Genomic DNA, 24818 nt, shown 5'->3' with positions numbered 1-24818 from the left:
TGGGTAGAAACGGAGGACATGCCATCTATACTTCAGGAATGCACTGACAATATCAATAATAGGGAATGACAGCTATCGTTCAGTGACCCCAGTATGCAAAAGCCCCTCTACTAATGCATCAGGATTTAAAATCAGATCTTTCTACTCTGCTCTAAATTCTAACCTAAAGTATCAATTCCCAACTCTTGTTTCTCAATAGGATCTAGAATAGCCAAAACAATTTGGAAAAGAATAAAATCTGAGAACTTCGGGGACTTGGACTACGAAGCCAAGACAGCGTGGTACTGGCATGAAGACAGACGTACAGATGAATGGACTACAATAGTCCACAATTTTAGACCCACATATGGTCAACTGACTTTCAACAAAGGAAAGTTTCTTCAATATATGATTGTGGAACAACTGGTTAGCCATTTGGAAAAAAATGACCCTTCACCCTTATCTCATACCATACACAAAAATTAAATCAAAATTGATCACAGACCTTAATGTAGAAGCTAATACTAAAAAACTTCTAGAAGAAATCACAGGAGAAAAGCTTTGCAACTCTGGGCTAGATAGGCAGTCCTTAATTAGGACACAAAATACCTGAACCAGCAGAGAAAAAACTTTTTAAATTGAACTTCATCAAATTAAAAACTTCTGTTCTTTGAAAACATTGTTAAGAAAATGAAGAGCCAAGCTACAGACTCAGAAAATATATTCATAAAACAAATATCTGAAAAGGGACTTGTATTCAGAATATGGAGAACTCTTACAACTCAGTAAGAAGATAAACAACCCAATATAAAAGCGGACAATAGATTTGTACAGGTACTTCATTAAAAAAGATAGACAACTGGCCAATAAGCACACAAAAAGATCCTTGACAACAGCAGTCAATAGGAAATGCTAATTAAAAGACTGACAATACTAAATGTTGACAAGGATCTACAACAATTAGAACTCTGACACATCGCTGGCAGAAATTTAAAATGATGTACAACCAAAGAAAATATTTTGCCAATTTCTTATAATAAAAACATACATTTACTATAGGAGCCATCAATTCCACTCTAAGTGGTTACCATGAGAAATGAAAACATGTATATTAATGTTCATAACTGTTTTATCTGTAATAGCCCAACACCAGAAACAACTCAATGACTGTCGATAAACAAATAAAAGAAAAATTATACTATATCCACCCAATGGAATTCTAATCAGCAATAAAAAGGAACTATTGCCACATGTAATTATATAGGTAAATCTCAAAAACATCATGCTAAACAAAAGAAGCCAGATACAAAAAAGTACATACAAAATTCTAGAAAAGGCAAACTCTCTGTAGTCACAGAAAACAGATCCATGACTGTTTAGAGCTGGTGCACTGGGGGATTAACTGCAAATGGGCATGATGGAACTTTCTAGGCTAATGAAACATACATTGACTGTAATGGTTGCATATATATATATTCAGCTCAGGTCATGATTTTGGGGTCATGGGACTGAACCCTTCGATGGGCTCTGAGCTCAGTGCAGAGTCTGCTTGAGATTCTCTTTCTCCCTCTCCCTCGAATTCTCAAAAAATAAATAAATCCTTTTTAAAAAATGATTTGGGGCACCTGGGTGGCTCAGTCAGTTAAGTGTCTGACTCTTGATTTCAGTTCAGGTCATAATCTTGGGGTCGAGAGAAAGAGTCCCACATAAGGCTCCACACTCAGCGAAGAGTCTGCTTGAGATTCTTTCCCTCTCCCTCCGCCCCCCACCCCACTCTTGCTCACACTCTCAAATAAATCTTTAAAAGAAGTCGATTTTTAAAGAAATGAATTGTCAAAAAATAGTAAAACCACAATGAGATTATCTCTACACACCCCCTTAACACACTAGAATAGCAAAAATTAAGGAGACTGACACTATGAAGCATTTGCAACTGGCACTCTCATACACCAACCGCTGGAAATGTAAAACACCACAACCGCTTTGGAAAAGAGTTTGGCGATTGCTCATCAATTTAGAAACACACTGGGGTGCCTGAGTGGCTCAGTCGGTTGAGCGACCGACTCCTGATTTTGGCTCAGATGTTGATCTCAGGGTCATGAGATCGAGCCCCACACGGGGCTCTACACTGAGCATGTGCCTGCTTAAGGTTCTCTCTTCCTCTCCCTCTGCCCCTCCCCCCTACATGTGTTCTCTCTCTCTCTCATTCTCTAAGAAAAAAAATTATATGTCAATAAAAAAAAGAAAGAAAGAAAAAGAAAAAACACACTTACCACACAATCCAGCCATTCTAATCCTAGGTATTTACCCAAGAGAATTAAAAACATATGTTCACACAAAGACTTACACACAAATGTTTCAAGCAGCTTTATTCATAATAGCCAAAAATTAGAAACAGCTCAACTGTCCAACAGGTAAGTGGATAAACACACTGTCCACTAATGGACCTAAGTCTGCATGCATGGATGAGTGGATTAAGAAGATATGGCACATATAATGGAATATTATTCTGCCATAAAAAAACAAACAAACAAGGAAATCCTACAATTGGTGACAACTTGGATGGACCTTAAAGGTATGATGCTAGCTGAAGGAAGTCAGAGAAAGACACATACTGTATGATCTCACTTGTATATGGAATCTAAAAATATATATATATATACACCAGACTTGTAGAAAAAGAGCTCAGACTTGTGGTTAGCAGAGGCAGAGTGTGGGGGGAGGGGGAACTGGAGGAAGGTGGTCAAAGGGTACAAACCTCCAGTTACAAGACGAATAAGCACTGGGGATGTGGTGTACGACATGATGACTGCAGCTACCACTGCTGGGTGACGGACAGGAAAGTTGTAAAGAGAATAGATCCCAAGAGTTCTCACCACAAGAAAAAAAAATTTCCCTCTTTTCTGTTTTTTTCTTTTTATCTATATGAGAAGATGGATGTTAGCTGAACCTACGGTGGTAAACTTTTCATAATATATGCAAATCAAACCATTATGCTGTATGCCTTAAACTTATACGGTGAGATATGTCCATTATTTCTCAATAAAACTGGAAAAAAAGAATTGCTAGAACTTAAAAAAAACATTATGCTAAGTGAAAGAAACCAGACACAAGAGAGTCATACTGTATGATTCCATTTTTTTGAAATTCTAGAAAAAGCAGCTCTAATCTGTGACAGAAAGCAGACCAGTGGGAGAGAAAGTGACTGACTGTGAAGGAGTATAAGTGACTTTTTGGTGTAACGGAAATGATTCTGTATTTTTATTATGATGGTGGTCGTTCCACGGGTCTATTTTTCAAAATTCAAACTGTACATTTAAAATAAAATAGGCACAACTTTAAATTTTTTTCTAATTCAATATAAGTAGCTAAAACTAGGAATTAAAAGGACCAGAAGGCTGGAAACTGCCTATGGCTAAGAGGTCAACCTCTTAACTGGTAACCTCTTAACTAGTAAGCAGTAAATTTGCCCAAAACACAGCCCAGAGCAACAGCTTTCCTTGTCTATCCTCAAATTCATCCTAACTGTAGGCCTAGCTCTATCTACAGTGTTTTAAGAAAGAGTACAGCAACCGCAACAAATTGCTCAGGAGAGGAACACAGAACCTTAGGGTGTTGCTCAAAATCCACTGAAAAAGCGGCTCTTCCTCCCAGAATGGGCACCAAAGGCCGGGCTGGCAGGTGCATGGCGCACCCTGGTGGCCATCGTTTTCAACGCAGGCCTTCCATAATTTAAAAAGCAGTACATATGTAATAGTCACATGTAAAAAAGTAAACTTTTAAAAATGATTTAACCTGATATATAAAAAATAATATTCTTATATGTGCCAACAGCAAATTATTGGTTATATATTATACATTCTTTTTTTTCATACACAGTCCATGAAATCTAATGTGTCTTTTACACTTCACATCTCAAATTGCAAGAACCAACTTCCCAGTAATTAGCAATCACATGTGGTTGATGGCTACCATATTGGACCACGCAGCTCTACAGTATCCCAAAATTCTCATCATTTTACATTCTTATAGGGCTGCATTAAGCTACTTATCAATACGCAATGTTTTCTTTTGGTTTTTTGCTTTTTTTAAAAATTTCCTTTTAAAGACTTATTTATTTATTGAGAGACAGAGAGTGCATGTACAAGTGGGGGGAGGGGTGGAGAGAGAGAGTTTTCAAGCCAACTCCCCGCTAAGCACAGAGCCAGACTCAGCAGGCTCCATCTCATGACTCTGAGAACGTGACCTAAGCCAAAACCAAGAGTTGGACATTTAACTGACTGGGCTACACAGGCTCCCTTAAAGATTTTATTTTTAAGTAATCTCCACATCCAATATGGGACACAAACTTACAACCCCGAGATCGCGAGTCACATGCTCTACTGACTGAGCCAGCAAGGTGCCCCTAATACACAATGTTTAATAACACATCTGTACAAAAGCTTTAAAATCTAATCGGATCCTTTAACAAAGTGTGATGTGAGAAAAACAAATGAGGGAACTAAGAATATCATAACTGTCCCAGATTCTCACCCTAGGCTAGACAAAAAGGACGGAACAGGGACCCAAGTCTCCTGCCATCCCAGGATTCCTTCCCCTCCACCACCAAAGACCTGAGATATGTCAGTGTTGGCAGCATGGCATCATTTATTTGCCAGACACAAGCAAGTAATCAAAACAGTTTGGATCTTCATTCAAAATTCTCTCTGTTCCTATTCTGCTCTTTTGAAATTAAAATGGGTCAGCTGCAGTACCTACTTACCTGTTCTGCAAGTCCCAAACTTAAAATATTGTTCTACCTCAGTCCCACCTGGACCTCATAACATTCTACTGAATCAAGAAACTAGCACATAATTTATCTTCAATATGCGGCACACACCATATTTAGCATTAAGGTATATTTCTCATCAGTGATACTGATCATGTGTGCATTTGTGTTTTCTGTAAATACACAACTGAACAACTAAGAACAGAGACTGTCCTTTTTTTTACCTTATACCTCTAAGTAGTAATTAATGAAAATCATAAGATTATCTGAATGTATTTTACTTTAAATATGAAAGATTCAATAAACTATATTAAATTGTATATCATTTTTTTTACATTCCTCATAATAGTCATCATATCCTATTTCTCATCCCAGGAGACAATTTTCAATAAGGGAACGCCATATAAAAGAACAATAAACAATGGATTACTGAATTAAATGTGTAGACTGCAGAATGGAATCTCTTTTCAACTGATGCTATATCGATGGCCTAAAAATCAGGTTTATGGCAGTTAATCTAAGAATTAGGGAGGGACCTGGGTTACATCAAAAGGCTTAGAAAACAAAAGGCTTAAAGAGGAGACTCCATACATGCAGGGAGGAAAGAAGAGAGGTGTGAGGCAGGTAGCAGCACCGTGTTCCCTGACCAGCATCAACACAGCAGTACAAACCCTCCTTTATGATGGCTCAACATACGTCAGGAAGTACAGGCAGCACCCTATGCAGTCGTATTCCTGAGTTTCTATACCTCTCCCTTCCTTTCTTCCTTCCTTCTTCTCTTAGATTCAACAGTGGTTCCTCCCTGAAGTGAACTCAAAAGCAAACAAGAGAGTGCTTGGAACAAGCCCAGAAGTGCGCAGTATCTCATCAAAGGCCTTCCTTGGGACTCCTGACTGCTGTCACTCTTCCTTCTCATCCCTAGCCCTTCCTCTTGGCACTATTTTCAATACAGAAGAGAATTTTAGTGTTCCGTGTACCCAAGGTAAATTTGTTTATCGGCTCTGGAATGAAGGGTAGGGCTTCAAGGACAGTAACATCAGGCAAAGGACAACCAAAAACATTAGCTTGGCATCTCCGTAGTAAGAAAACATAAATGCTAACGACCTCTATGGAAGCAGATGGAAAGGCATCTAAGTAGGTAAACTGACCAAGAGCCATAAATTTAAGTTACAAGAAGGGAATGCATGGGGCACCTGGCTGGCTCAGTTAGTAGAACATGTAACTCCTGATCTCAGGGTTATAAGTTTGAGCCCCCACTGGGTGTAGAGATTACTTAAGAATAAAATCTTAAAAAAATAAAAACAAAAACAAAGAGAAAGCATTAGCCAAGTCAAGAAAAACATACTAAGGCAGCAATCAGCCCAATAATGACAGTAACAAAGGATCAGAACACTGGTAAAAAGACATTCTTATCATCTGTTTATATATTTTGAAGAACCTAAGAAATTTCAAGTCTCTTAATATTCAAAAATATCCACAAAAGGCAGAAGTTAAGGCAACAAATACAGTAGCAGCTAGAAAAATCAGGCTCTACGCAGTCTGTCTTTTGAATTTTTTCAGAGAGTAATACATAACTGACTGCATTACTAACTCATATTACTGAAGTCTAAAAGAAAAACAACACTTTATCTCTACTTAAGGGTAAAAAAGGCTTAAACTCACATTGGTATGTCTGCGTATTTTCTAAAACCCCCAGCCACCATGAAAAAGCTCAAGAAGGAATAGAATGAAGCCTCTTCCCACCCCATTCAGTGTTTGTACAAAACTCACTACTGAACCTGTTAGATTTGGATAGTAATTTAAATAACTTACAATCCTACTCACCTTGGTTAAATGCTCCTGAGGAGTAGGTGCTGGACTGAATTCACAATGTGAAAATGCATCCCCTTCCCTTCTTACATCTAGAATAAGTTGTGCCACATAATTTTCCTGGAACCGTGTCCTTTTCCCCAAAGCACCTGAAAAACAACATATTAAATTGTACTTATCGATTTGTCAATCATATCTACTGTACAATCATGAAAAGTAGTAATTTCAGAGTACTTTAAAGTCTGTAAAGGTATTTTCTCCATGTCACATTAAAAAAAAAAAGACCTGAGACTCAGTAATGATCTTAAAACTACTTATAAAATTATAAAGCCAGGGGCAGAAAACAAAAAATAAAAAAATAAATAAAATTATAAAGCCAATAAGCTATGGAGCCAGAACTCAAACCCAAGATTTATGCCACTAGATTACACATACTCACTTTTGCATCAAACTACCTCCTTCCCCCCAAATTTTCATAGGTGGAAGAAGTATCATCATCCTCATATAGCAAATGAAAAAACAGACGTTCCGATCTTAAGATCGGAAGGACTTGCTTAAGATCACAAGGACTCTCGGTCTCACAGCCAGAGCTTAAAGCCAGGGTCTCCAGGTTCTAAACCCCACAGTCTTTCTATTATTCTATCTGGCTTCTTAACACCCACATTTTTTCTATCTTGTATCTGAAATAACTTGCTACAGAATAGCTTTAATAGAAGCAACAGTCCTAATATCCACTCTCTGGCAAGCGTCAGATTACAAAGACCGTTGATTGTAAAGCCCAGTCTAAGAAGTCTGGATTTTATCCTGCAATGAGTCTGGCTCTAAATTATACATCAACCTTTTAAACATGCTACACAAAAACAGCTACTGAGATGGTCTAACACAGCTTACTTTTTTATAAAAGGGTTACAGTTGAATGGAAAAAAATAATAATCTGATTTTCATTTTATATTTGTACCACATTTGTATTTTTAAGTTTTTCACTCTTAACTTGGAAAAAAATATGAAGAACTAGCTAGTAAATATACCAGCATTAAAGCTGACTATACAGAATACTGTGCCATTAGTTTTTAAATAGCCCCAAAAAAGTCCCCGAGAGCCAAAACATTTAAAAACATAATCTCTGAAGCTAACCTCACAAGTTATATTATATAGAACTATATTTTCAAATACAGACAAGACTCCAACTTATATGGCCATTGTTCCAAAAGTTCTATGCTGGATATTTAATAATTTTCCCCATACAAACAACGTAACAAAAGATGGCTAAGATCCCAGACCAGGGCACAAAGTCATATTTAACTCGTAATATACTTGAAAGATTTGAATGACAAGACCAGCTCAATAAGAAGCACAGAATTTAGGGGTAAGAATAGACCTTAGAGATCACCTCGACCGAGTCCAGGAAGGACAAATAGGTTCAATCACGTCAATCCTCACACACACGGCCTGGAATGCCGACCTCAGGTTCAAGAGGTGTAAGTAGTGTGCTCGAACTGATAATATGGGACTTTCATTAACACAATCAATACTGAATGCCAATGATATTGTAACACCCCAGGGATAGAGCAAGACACAAAAAGCAATCAATGTTTCTTATTTTGTTTTGGGTTTTTTTTTTTCCTTTTTATTTATTTATTTGAGAGAGCGAGAGAGCACAGCAGGGAAAGCAGTGGAGGGAGAGGGAGAAGCAGACTCCCCACTGAGCAGGGAGCCCGATGCGGGACTTGATCCCAGGACTCGGATCCCGACCTGAGCAGACGGCATACGCTTACCTGCCTGAGCCTCCCACGCCCTGTTTCTTGTTTTGTATTCGGAAGAAATAGAAAGGTTTTTGGAGAAATTCTGTACCTTACTTGTTCATTCAACAAGTATCTGAGTGCCAACAATATGCCAGCGTTCTAAGGCACTGAATATAAAACAGTCGAAAATTTCTGTTCTGAAGACAAAGCAGATGGAAGCCACAGGTGGGTATTTACAAGAAAGGGCAATGTAAAGAGGCCACAAAAAACGTGGGAATCGGAAGAACTTTAAGAAACCCACACCCATAAACAAATGGTGAAAAGTTCATTTGTGGGGGCGCCTGGCTGGCTCAGTCAGTAGAGCATGCGACTTTTGATCTCAGGGGTTTGAGTTCAAGTCCCACACTGGGCACAGAGCTTACTTAAAAAAAAAAAAGAGTTCATCTGTGTACTACCTGGCTGCTATATATATATATATATATCTCACTAACATGTGGCTAACCAGACTGGAAAATAAAGGGGAATCTCTAGGAATAAAGAAAATATTACATTTCAATTAAACTTATTCTAAAACTATGAATTCTTAAAATCTTTAAAACCGATTTTTATAAAGCAAAGAGCAGAACAGAAAAAAATCAAACACAACCAAATATAGCCAAACTGCCAATGTCTATATTAGTTTTATCATTAAAAAAATTAATCATCCACAAAAAGTAACAAGTCTTACCTGTCAAATCAATTTGTAATTTGCTGATGTCTTTAGCAATGTTGAACTGATCTTTTGCTTTTGTATATTCATAATAATATAAAAATATATATGCACACTCCAGATGGAACTGAATAGACAAATAGTGACCGGAAGCACCAACAAACAGATCCTCTAGTTTCATCACTGCAAGACATAAGATGAAACATTAAAAACTATGATGAAAATGAAAATCTATGATTAAGTAAAATGAGCAAATAAGTCAAATGTTGAGTCCACGGTACGTGAAGCATATATATTGCATAGTCCCTGCGCTTAAAGAATTTTAAACCTGGAAGATGAGGAACACAAGTACAATCGCCATTCAAGCCAGCATTCTCTGAGCACTCACACGTTCCAAGCACAAAGCTAAGGACATTACATACATCCCTCCTTTATTCCACACAATAATCCTAGGAAACGCAACTCATTAACCTGCTCTAATTTTAGAGCGCTTGTCTTAATTGTGCTGTTAAAAACTATGGCGATACAAGGTGAAGATGCGAAGTACCAAATGAACCTACAAAGAGTTAAACACTACAGAAAATCTAATGCAGAGGTCAGTTTACAGCTTCCCTCATAAAGAATGTAAAAGTCTTCCCTTCAGAGGAGAAAGAGATACACAAAGATAAATATGATCATATGAATATCAAATATAGAATGAATATTGGTTTAGCAGTCAGATTCTGATTTCTCTAAATACCTGAGTTGAAAAGACAGGAGGATATTAACCTAACACAGTCTGAAATGAAATGATTGTGAAAATTAATGATATGTAATATGTAAGGCTAGGTAACGCACACCAAGCTGCAGGGCACGTCTACAGGTCCACCCGGTCCATACCTCTAATTATCCCTGACAAACTGTCTCTCACAAAAGCTTCTAGTAATGGGTGAGTCAGCATTTCACACAGCAGTCCACAAGAATTATTGCATAATGTGAGACTAACATAATACTGTACGTTAATTACACTGCAATTAAAAAGGAATTTTAAAAGACGTGAAAGAACTAATGCATAATAAATGAATAGAAAACGCACTTCCAGTGTCCCAAGATGGGAGAATCCGTTCTCTGCCATTCAAGCTGAAAGGGAAGGGAGACACACTGAATGCCTGCTCTGCCTGGCACGACGTATTTTACACATTGCGTTATCATTCTCACAACGATGTCTTTGAGGTTGACACTATCCCCATCTGATTCATTAGAAACTTGAATTCAGACAGCTTACCGACTAGTCACCTCAGCTGTTAAGTGGCAAAGCCAGAATCTGAATTGATGCTTACTGGGAAAATGGGGCTGAGGAAGGAGTTGGCAGAGGAAGAATACGTGTGTAGAAGTGACACTACACAACCCAATCCCCTTCATCACCTGGCTATCCGACAGAAACACTTAACAGCTATGAAATAGATATCCTTTACTTTCGTCTGAACTGAAATTAAAATGAGTCTGAAAAAGAAAGCGCTTTTCTTGGACACCTGGTGGTTCAGTCAGTTAAGTATCCAACTCTTGATTCCAGCTCGGGTCTTGATCTAGGGTCATGAGTTCAAGCCTCACATTGGGCTCCATGCTAGGCAAGGAGCCTACTTAAAAAAAGAAAAAAAAAAGGTGTTTTTCTATATACTGTCAGCTCTTTAAGGAGATTCTCTGGACTCAGAATAAGTCAAGATGGACACGTCTTACTTCAAAAGCAGACAGGTATCTAAACATGAACTTCTCACAATGAAACTCCTTCAGTAGATCTCCTCCACATAAACCAAACTCAAGAAAAGCTAGAACTGATAATATTCAGTGCTCTTAGTGCTTTTATTTAACCTTCTTTCCCTTTGACTGCTCATTACGCCTGAGTGTCTAGCCATGTTTCTCAGAAATACAGTAACCTTCAATCATGTTAGCACGGTTCTCAAGTGACAGGATTCTTCTTAGTTGTTGATGACAGTAAAGTAAACTTCCCAAAAGGTTCTGGATACAAACATACATCAAGGGATGTGAAACTTGGCCAAGGTTTTTTAAAATCTCTCAATGAACACAGAAGGGCTGTTTCTGCATTTAAGTAGACTTCTGATGTGATAGCTCAGATAAGCCTAGGGAAGGCTATCTAACTTAAACTGTCCTAGTAACACATAAAAAAGTCCCATAAATCCTCAAAGTTGGTTCTCTGTGTCTATCTCCCCTCCTACCTACCTATCTGCATGGGTCTGTGTGTGTATGTGTTATAATTGGCTTTGAGCTAGCACTTATTTCTTCTACATTTTATGTGTTCAGAGTTCAAAGATTATTAAATAAAATACGAAGATAAGTCCTGATTTTTTTTTAAGAATTAATTTAATCTTTAAATTCCAACAGCATGTCAAATTACTTTTCCAATAAAAACGCCTTTAAAAACCTGGATTTAGGGGCACCTAAATCCACCTGGGTGGCTGAGTCGGTTAAGCATCTGACCCTTGGTTTCAGCTTAGGTCCTGATCTCAGGAGTGAGATCAAGCCTCACATCGGGCTCCACGCTTGGTGCAGAATCACTTGAGATTCTCTCTCCCTCTCCCCCCTCACTGATGCTCTCTCTCTCTCTCTCTCTCTAAAATAAATAAATAAATCTTATGGGGCGCCTGGGTGGCACAGCAGTTAAGCGTCTGCCTTCGGCTCAGGGCGTGATCCCGGCGTTATGGGATCGAGCCCCACATCAGGCTCCTCCGCTATGAGCCTGCTTCTTCCTCTCCCACTCCCCCTGCTTGTGTTCCCTCTCTCGCTGGCTGTCTCTATCTCTGTCGAATAAATAAATAAAATCTTTAAAAATCAATCAATCAATCAATCTTTTTTAAAAGTCTGGATTTAAAATGTTTAATACATAGTACAGGCCAGATAGGGCCCCAGGCACCCACTGGAGCCCATGGCTACAGCACTGAAGCCCTGGTGAGCGTGATAAGGGGAAGCCCTTTATTTATGTTTTTTCAAGATTTTATTCATGGCGCACCTGGGTGGCTCAGTCAGTTAAGCGTCTACCTTCACCTGAGGTCATGATCCCAGGATCCTGGGATCCAGCCCTGGGTGGGGCTCCCTGCTCAGTGGAGAGTCTGTTTCTCCCTCTCCCCCCACTCATGCTCTCTCTTTCTCTCTCTCAAATAAATGAAAGCTTAAAAAAATAAGATTTCATTCAAGTATTTATTTGAGATAGAGTGCACACACACATGCACAGGGCAGGGGGAGGCGGTGGAGACAAGGGGGAGGGACAGGGACAAGCTGACTCCGCGCTGAGCGTGGAGCCCAAAGTGGGGCTCAATCTCTCAACCCTGAGATCATTACCTGAGCCCAAACCAAGAGTCCTACACTTAAGCAACTGCGCCCCCCAGGTGCCGCTAGGGGAAGCCCTTTAAGCGCCTAGGAATTTTAGATGCTGAAAACATTCCCTATGCATGGGATTCAATGTTACATGGTTCATTAGGACCTGCTGTGGCTGGCCTTGGACATTTTTTGTTAACTAGTAGATTTAGATCATGTGATGTTGGAGTAGGAGGATTAATGTTGGTGACTTTAGGATGCAGGCTCCATCATAGGTATAATTACGCAAAGCTAAAAATCCAGGGAAGAACTGCCAGAGAAGGAATTAAAAATAAGATTTTATATGAAAGTACTCATGTTGATCCTGAAAGAAAACAAACCAAAGGCAACAGCAGCAAATGAGCAGAGCCTCAAGCACAGAAACCCAAGCACAATTCATCGGAGTCAGTGTGAACAAAGCCGACATCAACTGTATTAAATGCTGTATGTACCAAAAGGCTTTCAATCAAGTAAATAAAGTCTGTGTAAAAATAAGTAAATAAATAATTAAATAAAATGTGTAATGTATTTTTATGTTAACAACTGTGCTGAGAACAAAGGAATCCACAGAGAACAAAAACTAAATGAAAACTGAACCTCAGGAATTAAGCATGTACTGACTCCATATCCTGCCCTAAAGCTAACTACCACAGCTTAGGGACCTGAGAATTTCATTTTTATGGCTGCAAAAAACACCAAAGACAAAAGACGAGGAGGCCTGGACCACCCAGAGTAGCCAATCTAGCACGAGACTCCATTTGAAGCTGAAACCCAAAGAACTGTATCTTCACTGAAGGTTAAAAGGAGGTAAGTCTGCCGTGCAGAAGAGGTCAGCAAGAAAAATGACACTAGAAGAAGGTGGAAAATATATCCTAAGAATTCATAATCATAAGCCAGCCTTCACAGATTTGTGACATCATGTCAAAACAGGAAAGTGTTAGCCAACTCAAACTCATTTCCTCTAAAAAAACCAAAAAAACAAAAACAACTTCTTTCCTCCCTGATCTCCATACTTCTCAAGCTGATTTCCTACTGCTGTCCCTCCAATGTTCCATCCTTCTCCTGCTTCTCTCCCCTTCTCAATGGTTTCCCCCTATTCCATCCTATGACTTTTTTTTTTATGTTTTTTTATTATATTATGTTAGTCACCATACAGTACATCCCTGGTTTTTGATGTAAAGTTCGATGATTCATTAGTTGCGTATAACACCCAGTGCACCATGCAATACGTGCCCTTCTTACTACCCATCACCAGCCTATCCCATTCCCCCACCCCCTCCCATCCTATGACTTTTAATCAACATCTATTGAATTATTATAGATGCTTAGAATTGTGCTAGATCCTACAACAAGGTTTAAGCCCTGATCTTCCCTAATGAGAGGATGGGGGAGAAGAAGAGCTTAGAAGAGAAGACACATAATCATTATTCAATACACTGTTAATGTGATACGAGATTGTGTGACCATAAGTACCAAAGAGGGGAAATCCGTAAGGCTGGGATAGTTGAACAAAAGTTTTCAGAAGGACAGGCCTTGAAAGATGGGTAGAAATTTGGCTCCAATTCACTTCTAGACCATAAGGCTCACAAAAGAAGGTTCCGCACGGCTCCTGTTCACTGCTGTATGTGCACCACCTATCACTGCTGGTGCTCAACAAATATCCCAGGACTGCACAAGTACTCAAAAACCCTTTGATGGCTACTATCAAGATAAAGTCCAATGTCCCGGTGACCTAGCTCCTACCTACCTGTTCGACCTCATCACCTGACATCCCACCCACCCTCACTCTACTCTGGCTATTTGAAACTACCGGAATTCCCAAATGCACAAAGACGTTTCAAGTCTCTGTCTCCTTTTGTACATGTTATATGCCCTTTCCAACTTCACCCAATAAATTCTTACTCATTCTTCAAGAGTCCGTTCAAGCATGAGGCACTCTGTGAAGCCTTCTCTGATCTCTCAGGTTTAGACTAACCACATCCTTTGCTTCACTCCTTCCTCTTTATGCCCTTGTTTCTACTTGTATTTTTGCCCCTGCCTACTGCATTCATTGATATCCCTTGCACCTAGCACAGGGACTGAAACAGAGCAAGCATTCCAAAAACAATTTTTATTAAATACGAAATTGGGTACAAAATATAAAGTCAAAGGTAAAACTGGAAATCATTAAAGGCTATCCTAATCAAAAAAAGGTGACATGATGAAATTGGTGTCTAGAAAAAGTACCTCATGCAGTACTGATGAGGGAGAAGGAACAAAGGCCAAGAAAGAGCCTGTAAGTCAGGTGCAAGCCTTCAGATGTGGAGTGATAGTGATGGCGGCCTTACGTAACTGGGGCGCTGGTCATACAGAAGGAGAGACCTACCCAGTCACTGTCCGCTGCTCAACAGCAGTCCTGTCTGATAGAACTTTCTCTGATGATGTACGTATTCTCTAGCTGCACTGTCCAAATTGTAGCCGTTGGCTACACATGGCTTTGGAGCACTTCAAATGTGGCTAGTGAAACTAAGGAACTGAATTTTTTATCTCATTTATGTTACTTTATTTAAATTCAAATAGTCACAGATAGCTAGTGGCTACTATATCGGGCAGCCCAGCTCTCCGGCTAGCAGTTGTCAGTGATAAAATCACAGCTTTTTTTAATTAATAAAAGGAAGCACTTGCAGCAATTATGGATCCTAACAATGGAATGCATTCTCTCTCAAAGTAATTTCGGAAAGTGCCCAAGGAAAGAGGAAATAACTCTTTTGGATACAATCTTCCAATGGATTCCAGCATTAGGATGAGTGGAAAGCTGGCCTAAGAAGAATCACATTATTCTATACCTGGAAAGGATTCAACGATCATTGTACACGGAAAGAATCCCTGGTTTGGAAGTCAGATGAGTTGCCTAAGGTCACACAGGGAGCCAGTGACAGAGTAGAAACTAAAAGCCAGATCTTAAAACACCATGTTCTGTTAACTGTCTTGATTGTGATCAGTTCAGAGGTGTATACATTTATAAAACGTCATCAACTGCACACTTTAAAATATGAGTAAATACTGCAGGTTAACTATACTTCAAAAAAGCTGTTTAAACACACACACACACACACACACACACACACACACACACTATATGCATCACCCCACCACCCTCTGTCAACTCTTCAGCTCTATCCCATACAGTTATTGTGAGGAATAAACTAGTTAATGTATTGAAAGATGCAGGACAGTGCTTGGCATGGGGCTAGCACTATAGAAACATGAACTGCATTATCGTTATTAGATATCAGAATTCTGCCCTACTGACCAGTTGCAGAAATGTAATGGAAAGAAGAGTGGGCAGGATTTGGAGTTACAAACTCTAGATCACAGGTCTGGCTCTTGGGTAATCTGAGTCTCAGTTCTTTGTAAAATGAGTTAGTTAGCGGAACAAAATAATCTCTAAAGGGCCTTTCCAAACTAAAGATTTTGGACATGGCCTAGGATAAGAGTTGTAGGAATGGAAAAGGAGGCACATGGGACCCTTAGGGAAGAACTGATAAGATTAAGAACTGGCCAGATGCACAGTATGATGGAAAACAATGAGTGAACTATGAACACACGGTTTTGAGCTTTGGATGACTCAAGGTTTAAATAAAGAGAGGAGCATGTCAACCTAGTAGACGCATATTTATTATTTTAATAAATCAGTAGGTTCTCCATGGAAATGAATATTCATGACCTTCTGGATGCAAATGTCACCTAGTGCATTTAAAATGTATGCTAAAACCAAAATCCTTTCTTTTTTTTTTTTTTTAAGATTTTATTTATTTATTCTACAGAGATAGAGACAGCCAGCGAGAGAGGGAACACAAGCAGGGGGAATGGCAGAGGAAGAAGCAGGCTCATAGCGGAGGAGCCTGATGTGGGGCTCGATCCCAGAACGCCGGGATCGCCCTGAGCCGAAGGCAGACGCTTAACCACTGTGCCACCCAGGCGCCCCCCAAAATCCCTTCTTATAAGATTATTTTAATGCTACATTAAAGTGAAATCCCTACAGATAATTATAATTAATCATATCCAGAATATTTAATAACATTCATTCTAAAGTATCAATTAAAAAAAAAAATCAGTGCGCTCATCAGTCACCAAGAGACTAATCTCTTGATCAGCTCTTTTTACATGGAAACAATCTAACCTAGAATCACAGAGTTGCCTGTAGATGTTACAGCAGAACTCTCGGACAAAGCATTTCGACCTGTCTTCCCTCAGACAGACTTCTTCATAAGCTCATCTTCAAACAACGACACTGCAATATTACATTTCATGCACTACATGAAATGCATTTGCAGTATCGGCTCCCACAGTAAATGGCTGTGTGTGCCCCTAAGCAGTCTTTTAGAGAATCGTGGTTTCATTGGCGTGACATCCAAAAGAGTGCCTCAATCACACTGAGGAGCGCAGTCTGCAAGACTCTAACTTACTCCTTTCATAGATGTGATCAGTCCAGCAAAGTTATGCTGACATTCTGATGGGCTCTATTCCATTACATTGTACTGATGTCACATTCCTGGACAAAAATATAAAGATCACAGTTGTTCATGAAATCCTCACTTTTGCTTCATGGACTAAAAAAAATCCTGCCAACTTTTTCATGATCCTTCAAGGGCAACATTTCAAATATAATATCCTTCTCTGGACACTGAGCAATATTTCAGCTATAACTGACTGCTTGGTCAACATTTGGGCCCAATCCCAGAATAAAACATTTTTTAAAATAAGACTTTATGAAATGTTGCAGTTTAAGACTATCTGCAGACCTACCTAAACATAGCCAAAATGGACCAATTTATGACTAGATAAAATGAAAAATGTCGTTGATTAGCCTAGAACAGCAACATAAAAAATGCTTAGTTGTAAGCAAAGCAAATGATATGCTGAAATATATTGCCGAAAAGAATCAAGACCACTTGGGGAATGAGTCACTTAAGCGTCATATTTTCCAGATCTTAGTTAACTCTTTCTGTTTGGAAACTTAATTTTACCCCATAGAATAGAATTCTCTCTAAAGCACACCATATTGTTCTTCCCTTTTAAAATGGCACTTAAAGATTATTTTTTTCTTTTCTTCATAATCAATTATAAACATTAGTCACTGAAATGTGGTAAAAATGCCATACATACTCTTGCTATGTGAAAGGAGTATGGGCTTTGGAAACACACACACCAGAGGTCAAACCCCTTCTCTGTAACTCAGAAGTTCGTTGAAGTTCGTTACCAAGCCCAAGTTCATCTGTAAGTGCTTCTTCACTACAAGAGAATCTGTTTTTGTTTTGCTTTGTGTTGCAACTTTTGCTAAGAATAATCATTCCAAAAGCCCAGGGAAACCAAGTGTCAAGGTACCCAAGATTTTTCCTCTTCAAAATGCTTCCCTAGGAAATGTGAAAGGCATCTGTAACAAAGGCAGTGGGGGGCACTAACAGAGGTGTGTGGTTTATACTTTAGATTTTAGGTACTTTTATATATGTATATTACATATAATAAAAAATAATATAAAATGTAAAAATGCCTCTCTACCTATTATCATCCATAGTAAAATGTATTTTCTGCCAAATGTTAAAAAACAAAGGCTTTCTTCATGTGCTCAAAGGACAGCAGATAAGTAATTTTCTACTCTGCATGTAATTTGGCACAATTTACTCCAACTGAAATCTGTTTCCTTTGAGGGTACATCTATGTAGTAACAAGCTAGACCAGAATACACTAGAGATGATGTTAGTTTATGCAGTAATAAATATTACTAAGCTAGGTAATTTGGTTGAAATTAATTTCTCAATCTTTTTTTGTTCTAAGAGAGAAATACATAAACATATGCTAATCTTAGATAAAATGAACATTTGTACATGATTCAAAAAGGGGAAGTAAGGAAAGTTAAGGATTTTTTTTAAATAAAGAAAGTTCACATTTGTTTCCAAAGAGGATTCTTAGATTAAAGAACAAAGAATATACTAAAATACTTCTAAGCAATTTGTGATAAAATCATGGTAACCTGTAGAGAACAAATCATTTTCTAAATAGGTAATATAAATGATAGTGAATACCTCTTTTAAAATTCAAAGGCAAAAAGAAATTCTATAATCTGACACCCTAATAATTTGTGATATTCCACACCCAGAAATAAAGGGGAAAAAAAGAAACAACCTCAACCAGAAAGTTACTATTATTTGTCAAAAAGTAAATAAATAAACTAAAAAGGACTGCCTCAGCCGAGAAATTAGCCTGGAGCTGCATGACCTCATCCAACTAAATCTGCCCCATACCTTCCTCGATACAGTCTCCAGCAAGAGCAGAGAGCTGCGGGGAGCGCTCCTCCAGTAACTGCTGGTGAACACTCACACATCTCAAAGTCCACCACGGCAAGCTCTAGGGAAAGAAAGCACCATGTAAGCTGAAAATAAAAGACCCTCTAAAAAACATTTTTACATTAATTAAAATTAGTGTTTAGAATTTTTTTTTAATATTTTATTTATTTATTTGGCAGAGAGAGAGAGACAGCCAGCGAGAGAGGGAACACAAGCAGGGGGAGTGGGAGAGGAAGAAGCAGGCTTCCAGCCGAGGAGCCCGATGCGGGGTTCAATCCCAGGACTCCGGGATCACGCCCTGAGCCAAAGGAAGATGCTTAAGGACTGAGCCACCCAGGCGCCCCTAGAATTTTTTAACATCTGTGAAATTAAACTTATTCTTCAACAAACTTATCCATCCACAGCTGTGTCCTTGGTAACAATACCCAAATCCGTTTCTCCCTCTTCCACAAGAATAACATGCCTCCTCCATCCCCTCAGAACCTATATTTTTAGCCACATGGGCTTCCTGATGCCTTTTAGAACTTAATATCTCCTTCTTTAAAATGTCTGCTGCTGTCATTATCCTCGTCCGCTGTGGCACCCCCTCAGCACCGCGATCCACACAGCAGCTCCTCCAAGAGAGCTCCAGCAAGAACCGCCAGGAGGCAGAGTGTGCAGTGGGGGGAGGGGGGAGGGCGGGATAATATTTCCCTCCTCTGAAATTCTAGCATATTATTTGTACTACATCCTTTGCAAACACATTCCCCTGCATTCATGGAGGTCAATCCTGGCTTTCAGTGTTGTCCACCATCCACCCAGTAAGATAAGAAGTCCTGTCCTGCACATCTCTATATGCTCCTCAAAGCAATATATTGCACAAACTACACTGTAAGAAATACCTTGGATTTAAATATTTCCCAAAACTAAGACAATCCCTTCCACATCCTTGTGAAACCGTCCCACGAAGCCTTCTCCCACGAGGGTTGCATACATTGGTCTCTCGCTTCTCTGAACTTCAACACTGTCCGTAGAAGTTAGCACCACATTGGACGGCTCTTGTGTTTCAAGAGTTTAACTCCACCTGACCCAAACATTTCTGAGGACAGAGACTGCACTGTCATACATCGTCTTGACTAATGCACAGTCTGAGAACACAGTAGGTTTTTCTCTATTGTCTGGTGCTGTTCTTACTTGATCACTATTAAAAAAAAAAAAAAAAAAAAAAAAACGGGGGTGGGGGTGCCTGGGTGGCTCAGTCAGTTAACCATCAGGTTATGATCCCAGGGTCCTGGGATCGAGTCCCACATCGGACTTTTTTTTTTTTTTTTTTTGAGATTTTTATTTATTTATTTGACAGAGATAGAGACAGCCAGCGAGAGAGGGAACACAAGCAGGGGGAGTGGGCGAGGAAGAAGCAGGCCTCTAATGGAGGAACCCGATGTGGGGCTCAATCCCAGAACGCCGGGACCACGCCCTGAGCCAAAGGCAGACGCTTAACGACTAAGCCACCCAGGCGCCCCCCACATCGGACTTTTTGCTCAGCGGGGAACTACTTCTCCCTCTCCTTCTGCCTACCACTCTCCCTGCTTGTGCTCTCTCTCTCTGTCAGATAAATAAATAAAATCTTTTAAAAAATAAGATAAAATAAAAAACTTGATCCTGGGACACCTGGATGGCTCAGTTGGTTAAGTGCCTGACTCTTGATTTTGGCTTAGGTCATGGATCACAGCGTTGTGAGATGGAGCCCGATGATGGGCTCACACTGGGTGGTATTCTCTCTCTTCCTCTCCCTCTCCTCCCCCCCACCCTGCTCATGAGCGCTCTCTCTCTCTCTCACTCTTAAAGAAAAACACCTGGGGCACCTGGGTGGCTCAGTCGGTTAAGCATCCAACTCTTGGTTTCATCCCAGGTCATGATGTCAGGGTTGTGAGATGGAGGCCCACGTTGGGTTCCACGCTCAGTGCAGAGTCTGTTTGAGAATCTCTCTCTCCCTTTCCCTCTGCCCTTCCTCCCGCTCACCTGCGATCTCTATCTCTAAATAAAAATAAATAAAATGTTTTTTTAAAAAAACTTGATCCTTATTTAAAAAACAAAACAAAACAGCAATGAGCCAATACAGAAGCACATACAGTAAAGAGCAAGTCTCTCTTCTGCTACCTCAGTGCCATTCTCCTCCCCCAGAAAAATCCATAACTGCTGCCAGCAACAAGCCACTCAGGTTTGGCAGCATACTCTTGCCTTTTCTAGGCACAGGAATTTAGAGCCAGTCAAAGAAACTGCCCTTTTAGGAAAACATACATCAGGGGTGCCTGGGAGGCTCGGCCAGTCAAGCATCCCACTCTTGGTTTCGGCTCAAGTCATCATCTCAGGGTCGTGGGAGCAAGCCCCACGTAAGGCTCCCCACTCAGCAGAGAGACTGCTTCCTCTCTCTCTCTCTGCCCCTCCCCCAACTCATGCACTCTCTCAAATAAGTACATAAATCTTTAAAAAAAAAAAGAAGAAAACACGTAACATCAGATGCTGAACCTTTAAACATCAGATCTATACATTACCTCTTAAGCCAAAGTCTTTATCTAGGGTGAGGAGGAGTGTGAAAAAAATAGAGAAAGCATAGCCTATTTTTCTTTCGGAAAATAAAAGTGCCCCTTTCTATTTGCCAAGAACTGCTTAATAGAACATCTGAGGCATTAATAAAAAAGAAACTTAAAGCCTTGCTCTCGTTTCTAGATCCCGTCTCCTGATTTTAGCACTTATTACAGAATGTTCTGATTAGAAAGTCATGTTAGTTAATAACCTCCTAGAAGGCAGGAAGCATAAGTGTACTAAAAAGGCACCCAAAAAAAATTTGCCAGCTAATTCCATTTTGGGTTTTTTTTTCCCACTTATTATCCTCTTTTTTTTTTTTTTTAATTTATTTCTCCTCATTTTAAAGATGAAGGAAGGGAGACTCAGAGGCCAGAGTCAGAGACTGGTTCAGATTGTGATTAAGCAGTGGAATCAGAACATAGATGCAGATTTTTTTTTTTTAACTCTAAATCCTATGCATTTACAGTTTTGTAATGCTGATGAGAGTTTGGGCTCTTAAAATCCACTTTGTTATATAAATTGGAGATAAATAAATAACTGTATCCCACTCTCATTTTTCAGAGGAAAAAAATGGGGCCTAAAGATGTAAGGTGATATGAATAAGGCTCAAAAAACGATTCCTAACATAAGGTCTCTAGTAAATTAACCCACTCGATCCTAAACCTGAACATAACCATGACCTTAACCCTATCCTTGGCCATTTCTCTAACCCTGAGCTAAAATTTCATCTTTACACAACAACCTTAAAAATAGTTCCCTAAAGAACAATGAAGTTTTCTGCATTGAATCAATTTTGGGGACAGTTGGTAGAATATCTTCTCAGAGAAAATAATCACATTCCTAATAGAAAACTGACTTAGGACTTCAGATTGCTTAAGTCTTTCAACACAAAATGAAAGATATTATAATAATATTTCGTAGTTTGAAATGAAATATCCAGATAGCATTAAGAAATGAGTTGTATTTTTGTTTACCCTCATTTTAGACAAGTAGTACATAACACAATCTTAGCAAAAAAAAAAAAAAAAATCAGTATGTAAATAAGTTACTATTACGGGATTTTTTCCTCCTTCTGTGCCCACGGTTCTTGGTCACATCACTTTGAAAACGAGAGGTAGAACAGGCAGAGTGGTAGGCAGCAAAGCAAGGGTTATCAAGCGATAGTGGAGGGAAAGCGCAAAGCTCCCAAAAGGGGAGAGAACCCGAGAGGGCTGCCCTTATTTCATTTTTTTTTTAAAGATTTTATTTTTAAGTAATCTCGACACCCAACATGGGGCTTGAACTCACAACCCCAAGATCAAGAGTCACACGGTCTACCAACCAAGCCAGCCAGGCGCCTACCGCTTTTAAAATAATTATAAATAAGGAAACTGATATTCCAGAGAAATTAACTAGCATAACGTCACATAGCTATTAAGCAGCTGAGCCAGACAAACTTTGGTCTGATTTCAAAGCCAAGACTCTTTTAACTCAACATTTATGTACTACTAACATCAGCCTATATACCACAGATTAGAGGATTGGGGGAAAATCGCCTTCTTTTACAGTTCCACAGAAATACTGTAATGAACAACTTGATAACATCCTTTACAAGTAAGCCTATTCAGAGCTAACTTAAAAGGTTAAAATTAACTTGGATAAGTAGAGGACACTTCTTTCATTTTATCTTCACTTGTCAAAGAGTCATTTTTATATCATCATTTAGAAAATGACATGTTAAAGATCCAAAGAAAAAAGAACTTTCATGTTTTCACTGAAAGGCAAGATTTCAGCACAAAGCGATCCTTGCATGGTGACATCTAACAAGAAAACAGGGTTATAAGCCCAGGTCAAAAGTTGTTTAGGATCTGCCAAGCAATTCAAACACCTTGTCTCTCCAACCCTACCAAGTACGACATTCACAATGAACAGCTCACATACCTACTTGTTCTCCTAAGTTGACAGTACATATATCTTTTTGTTAAAAAATTCTTAACAGGGGCACATGGGTAGCTCAGCCAGTTAAGCGTCTGACTCTTGATTTCGGCTCAGGGCATGATCTCAGGGTCGAGGGATTGAGCCCCGTGTCGGGGTCTGTGCTCAGAGTATAGTCAGCTTGTCCCTCTCCCTCTGCCCTCCTTCCTGCTTGCATGCACTCTATCTCGAAAATAAATAAATAAAAGCTTCAAAAAATAATGCTTAACATATTGCTGATGAAAGGTTTCCACCAATAAAATTTAAAACTGTCTCACTCACTCATTAATGACTCTAGTCTCACTAGAAAGAAAATAATGCCACTTGGAAGCCCTGTGTTTTGGTAATACTTTCTTTAGAGCCAAGTACTAGTCATTCTGTAAGAGAGCATTTCATTCAGATCAACTCTGGAAAATTTTTTTAATTCAAGCTAACATGGCTAAAAAATCAAAGATAAGGCCTTATGTCTACTCTGACATATTGAAACCCCTTCTAATAAAACTCCTTCTAGTAAAAACAGATTCCAATTCCTCTGGCTTTCATGGCAGTCAGTGATAAAGGCAAAACTTGCCTTCTTACCTTTCCTTTGTGTAAACTGAAATACTTAGGAAAATAAGCCCTTACACAGTACAGACCAAATCTACATTCTGCCAGTTGAAAACTGTGTTTCTCAAAATTTTTCAACCAATACTTAGAAATTGGGAGGTTTCATATAAAATTTAGATTTATTATTTCTGGTAACATGGGTCAAGTTGCCACAATTAGAACAGGAGTCAGCTAGCTATAGTCTGCAGGCCAAATGCAACCACCCTGTTTTTGTACAGCCCAAGAACCAACAGTTTGTATATATTTTTTTAAGATTTTATTTATTTTTTTGAGAGGGAGAGTGAGCGAGTGAGAGAGAGAATACAAGCAGGGGGAGGACCAGAGGGAGAGGGAGCAGCAGACTCTCTGCTAAGCAGGGAGCCCAACGCAGGACTCGAAACCAGGACCCTGGGATCATGACCTGAGCCGAAGGCAGATGCTTAACCAACTGAGCCACCCAGGTGCTCCCAGTTTGTACATTTTTAAACCACCGAAAAAAACACAAAAGAATATTTTGTGACATGTGAAAAGTATATGATTCTTCATTTATAAAGAAACAATTTAACAGGGGCCCCTGGATGGCTCAGTCCCTGAAGCGTCAGACGCTTGATTTGGGCTCAGGTCATGATCTCAGCATCCTGAGATCAAGCCCTGTACTGAGCTCCACACTCAGCAGGGAGTCTGCTTGAGATTCTCTCTCCCCTCTGCCCCTCCCCCTGCTCACATGCACGTGTGCACGCACATGCTCTCTCTAAATAAATAAATAATCTTTAAGAAATGATGTAACAGACATTCAACTAACGCTCTACTACATCCAACCGGAATAACGAACCAAGGTAGGATGTGAGCCAGGAAACAGTAATTAAGATCCACGGGGTAAGAGTACTGAACATTTATATTCACGCACACGTACACCTACATACGGTCTATATAATCCTTTAAAAGGGGCTCAATAAAATATCATTTTGTATTAGATGAATCTCACAAAGGGAGAACGTTTTTGTTTATTTTCATCAGATTTTAAAGTGAAC

At 39.3% G+C, this 24818-nt stretch overlaps 1 protein-coding gene across 2 annotated transcripts in view; it reads right to left on the bottom strand.

The window, feature by feature from the left end:
- TTC27 (tetratricopeptide repeat domain 27) overlaps window positions 1-24818 on the bottom strand; it is a 184070-nt gene that overhangs the window by 150502 nt on the left and 8750 nt on the right. For both annotated transcript variants that reach the window (XM_008700249.2, XM_008700250.2), the window contains exons 5-7: window positions 18640-18742; window positions 9026-9190; window positions 6572-6705 (exon numbers count right to left, since the gene is read on the bottom strand). In XM_008700249.2, coding sequence (XP_008698471.1) covers window positions 6572-6705; window positions 9026-9190; window positions 18640-18742 — 402 coding nt within the window. The remainder of the gene's footprint in view (window positions 1-6571; window positions 6706-9025; window positions 9191-18639; window positions 18743-24818) is intronic.

This window comes from Ursus maritimus, unplaced genomic scaffold (genome assembly GCF_017311325.1).
Source record: "Ursus maritimus isolate PB19 unplaced genomic scaffold, ASM1731132v1 scaffold_6, whole genome shotgun sequence".
NCBI classification, from domain to species: domain Eukaryota; kingdom Metazoa; phylum Chordata; class Mammalia; order Carnivora; family Ursidae; genus Ursus; species Ursus maritimus.
The sequence above is the reverse complement of the archived record's forward strand: the minus strand, read 5'-3'. Positions and strand labels throughout refer to the sequence as shown.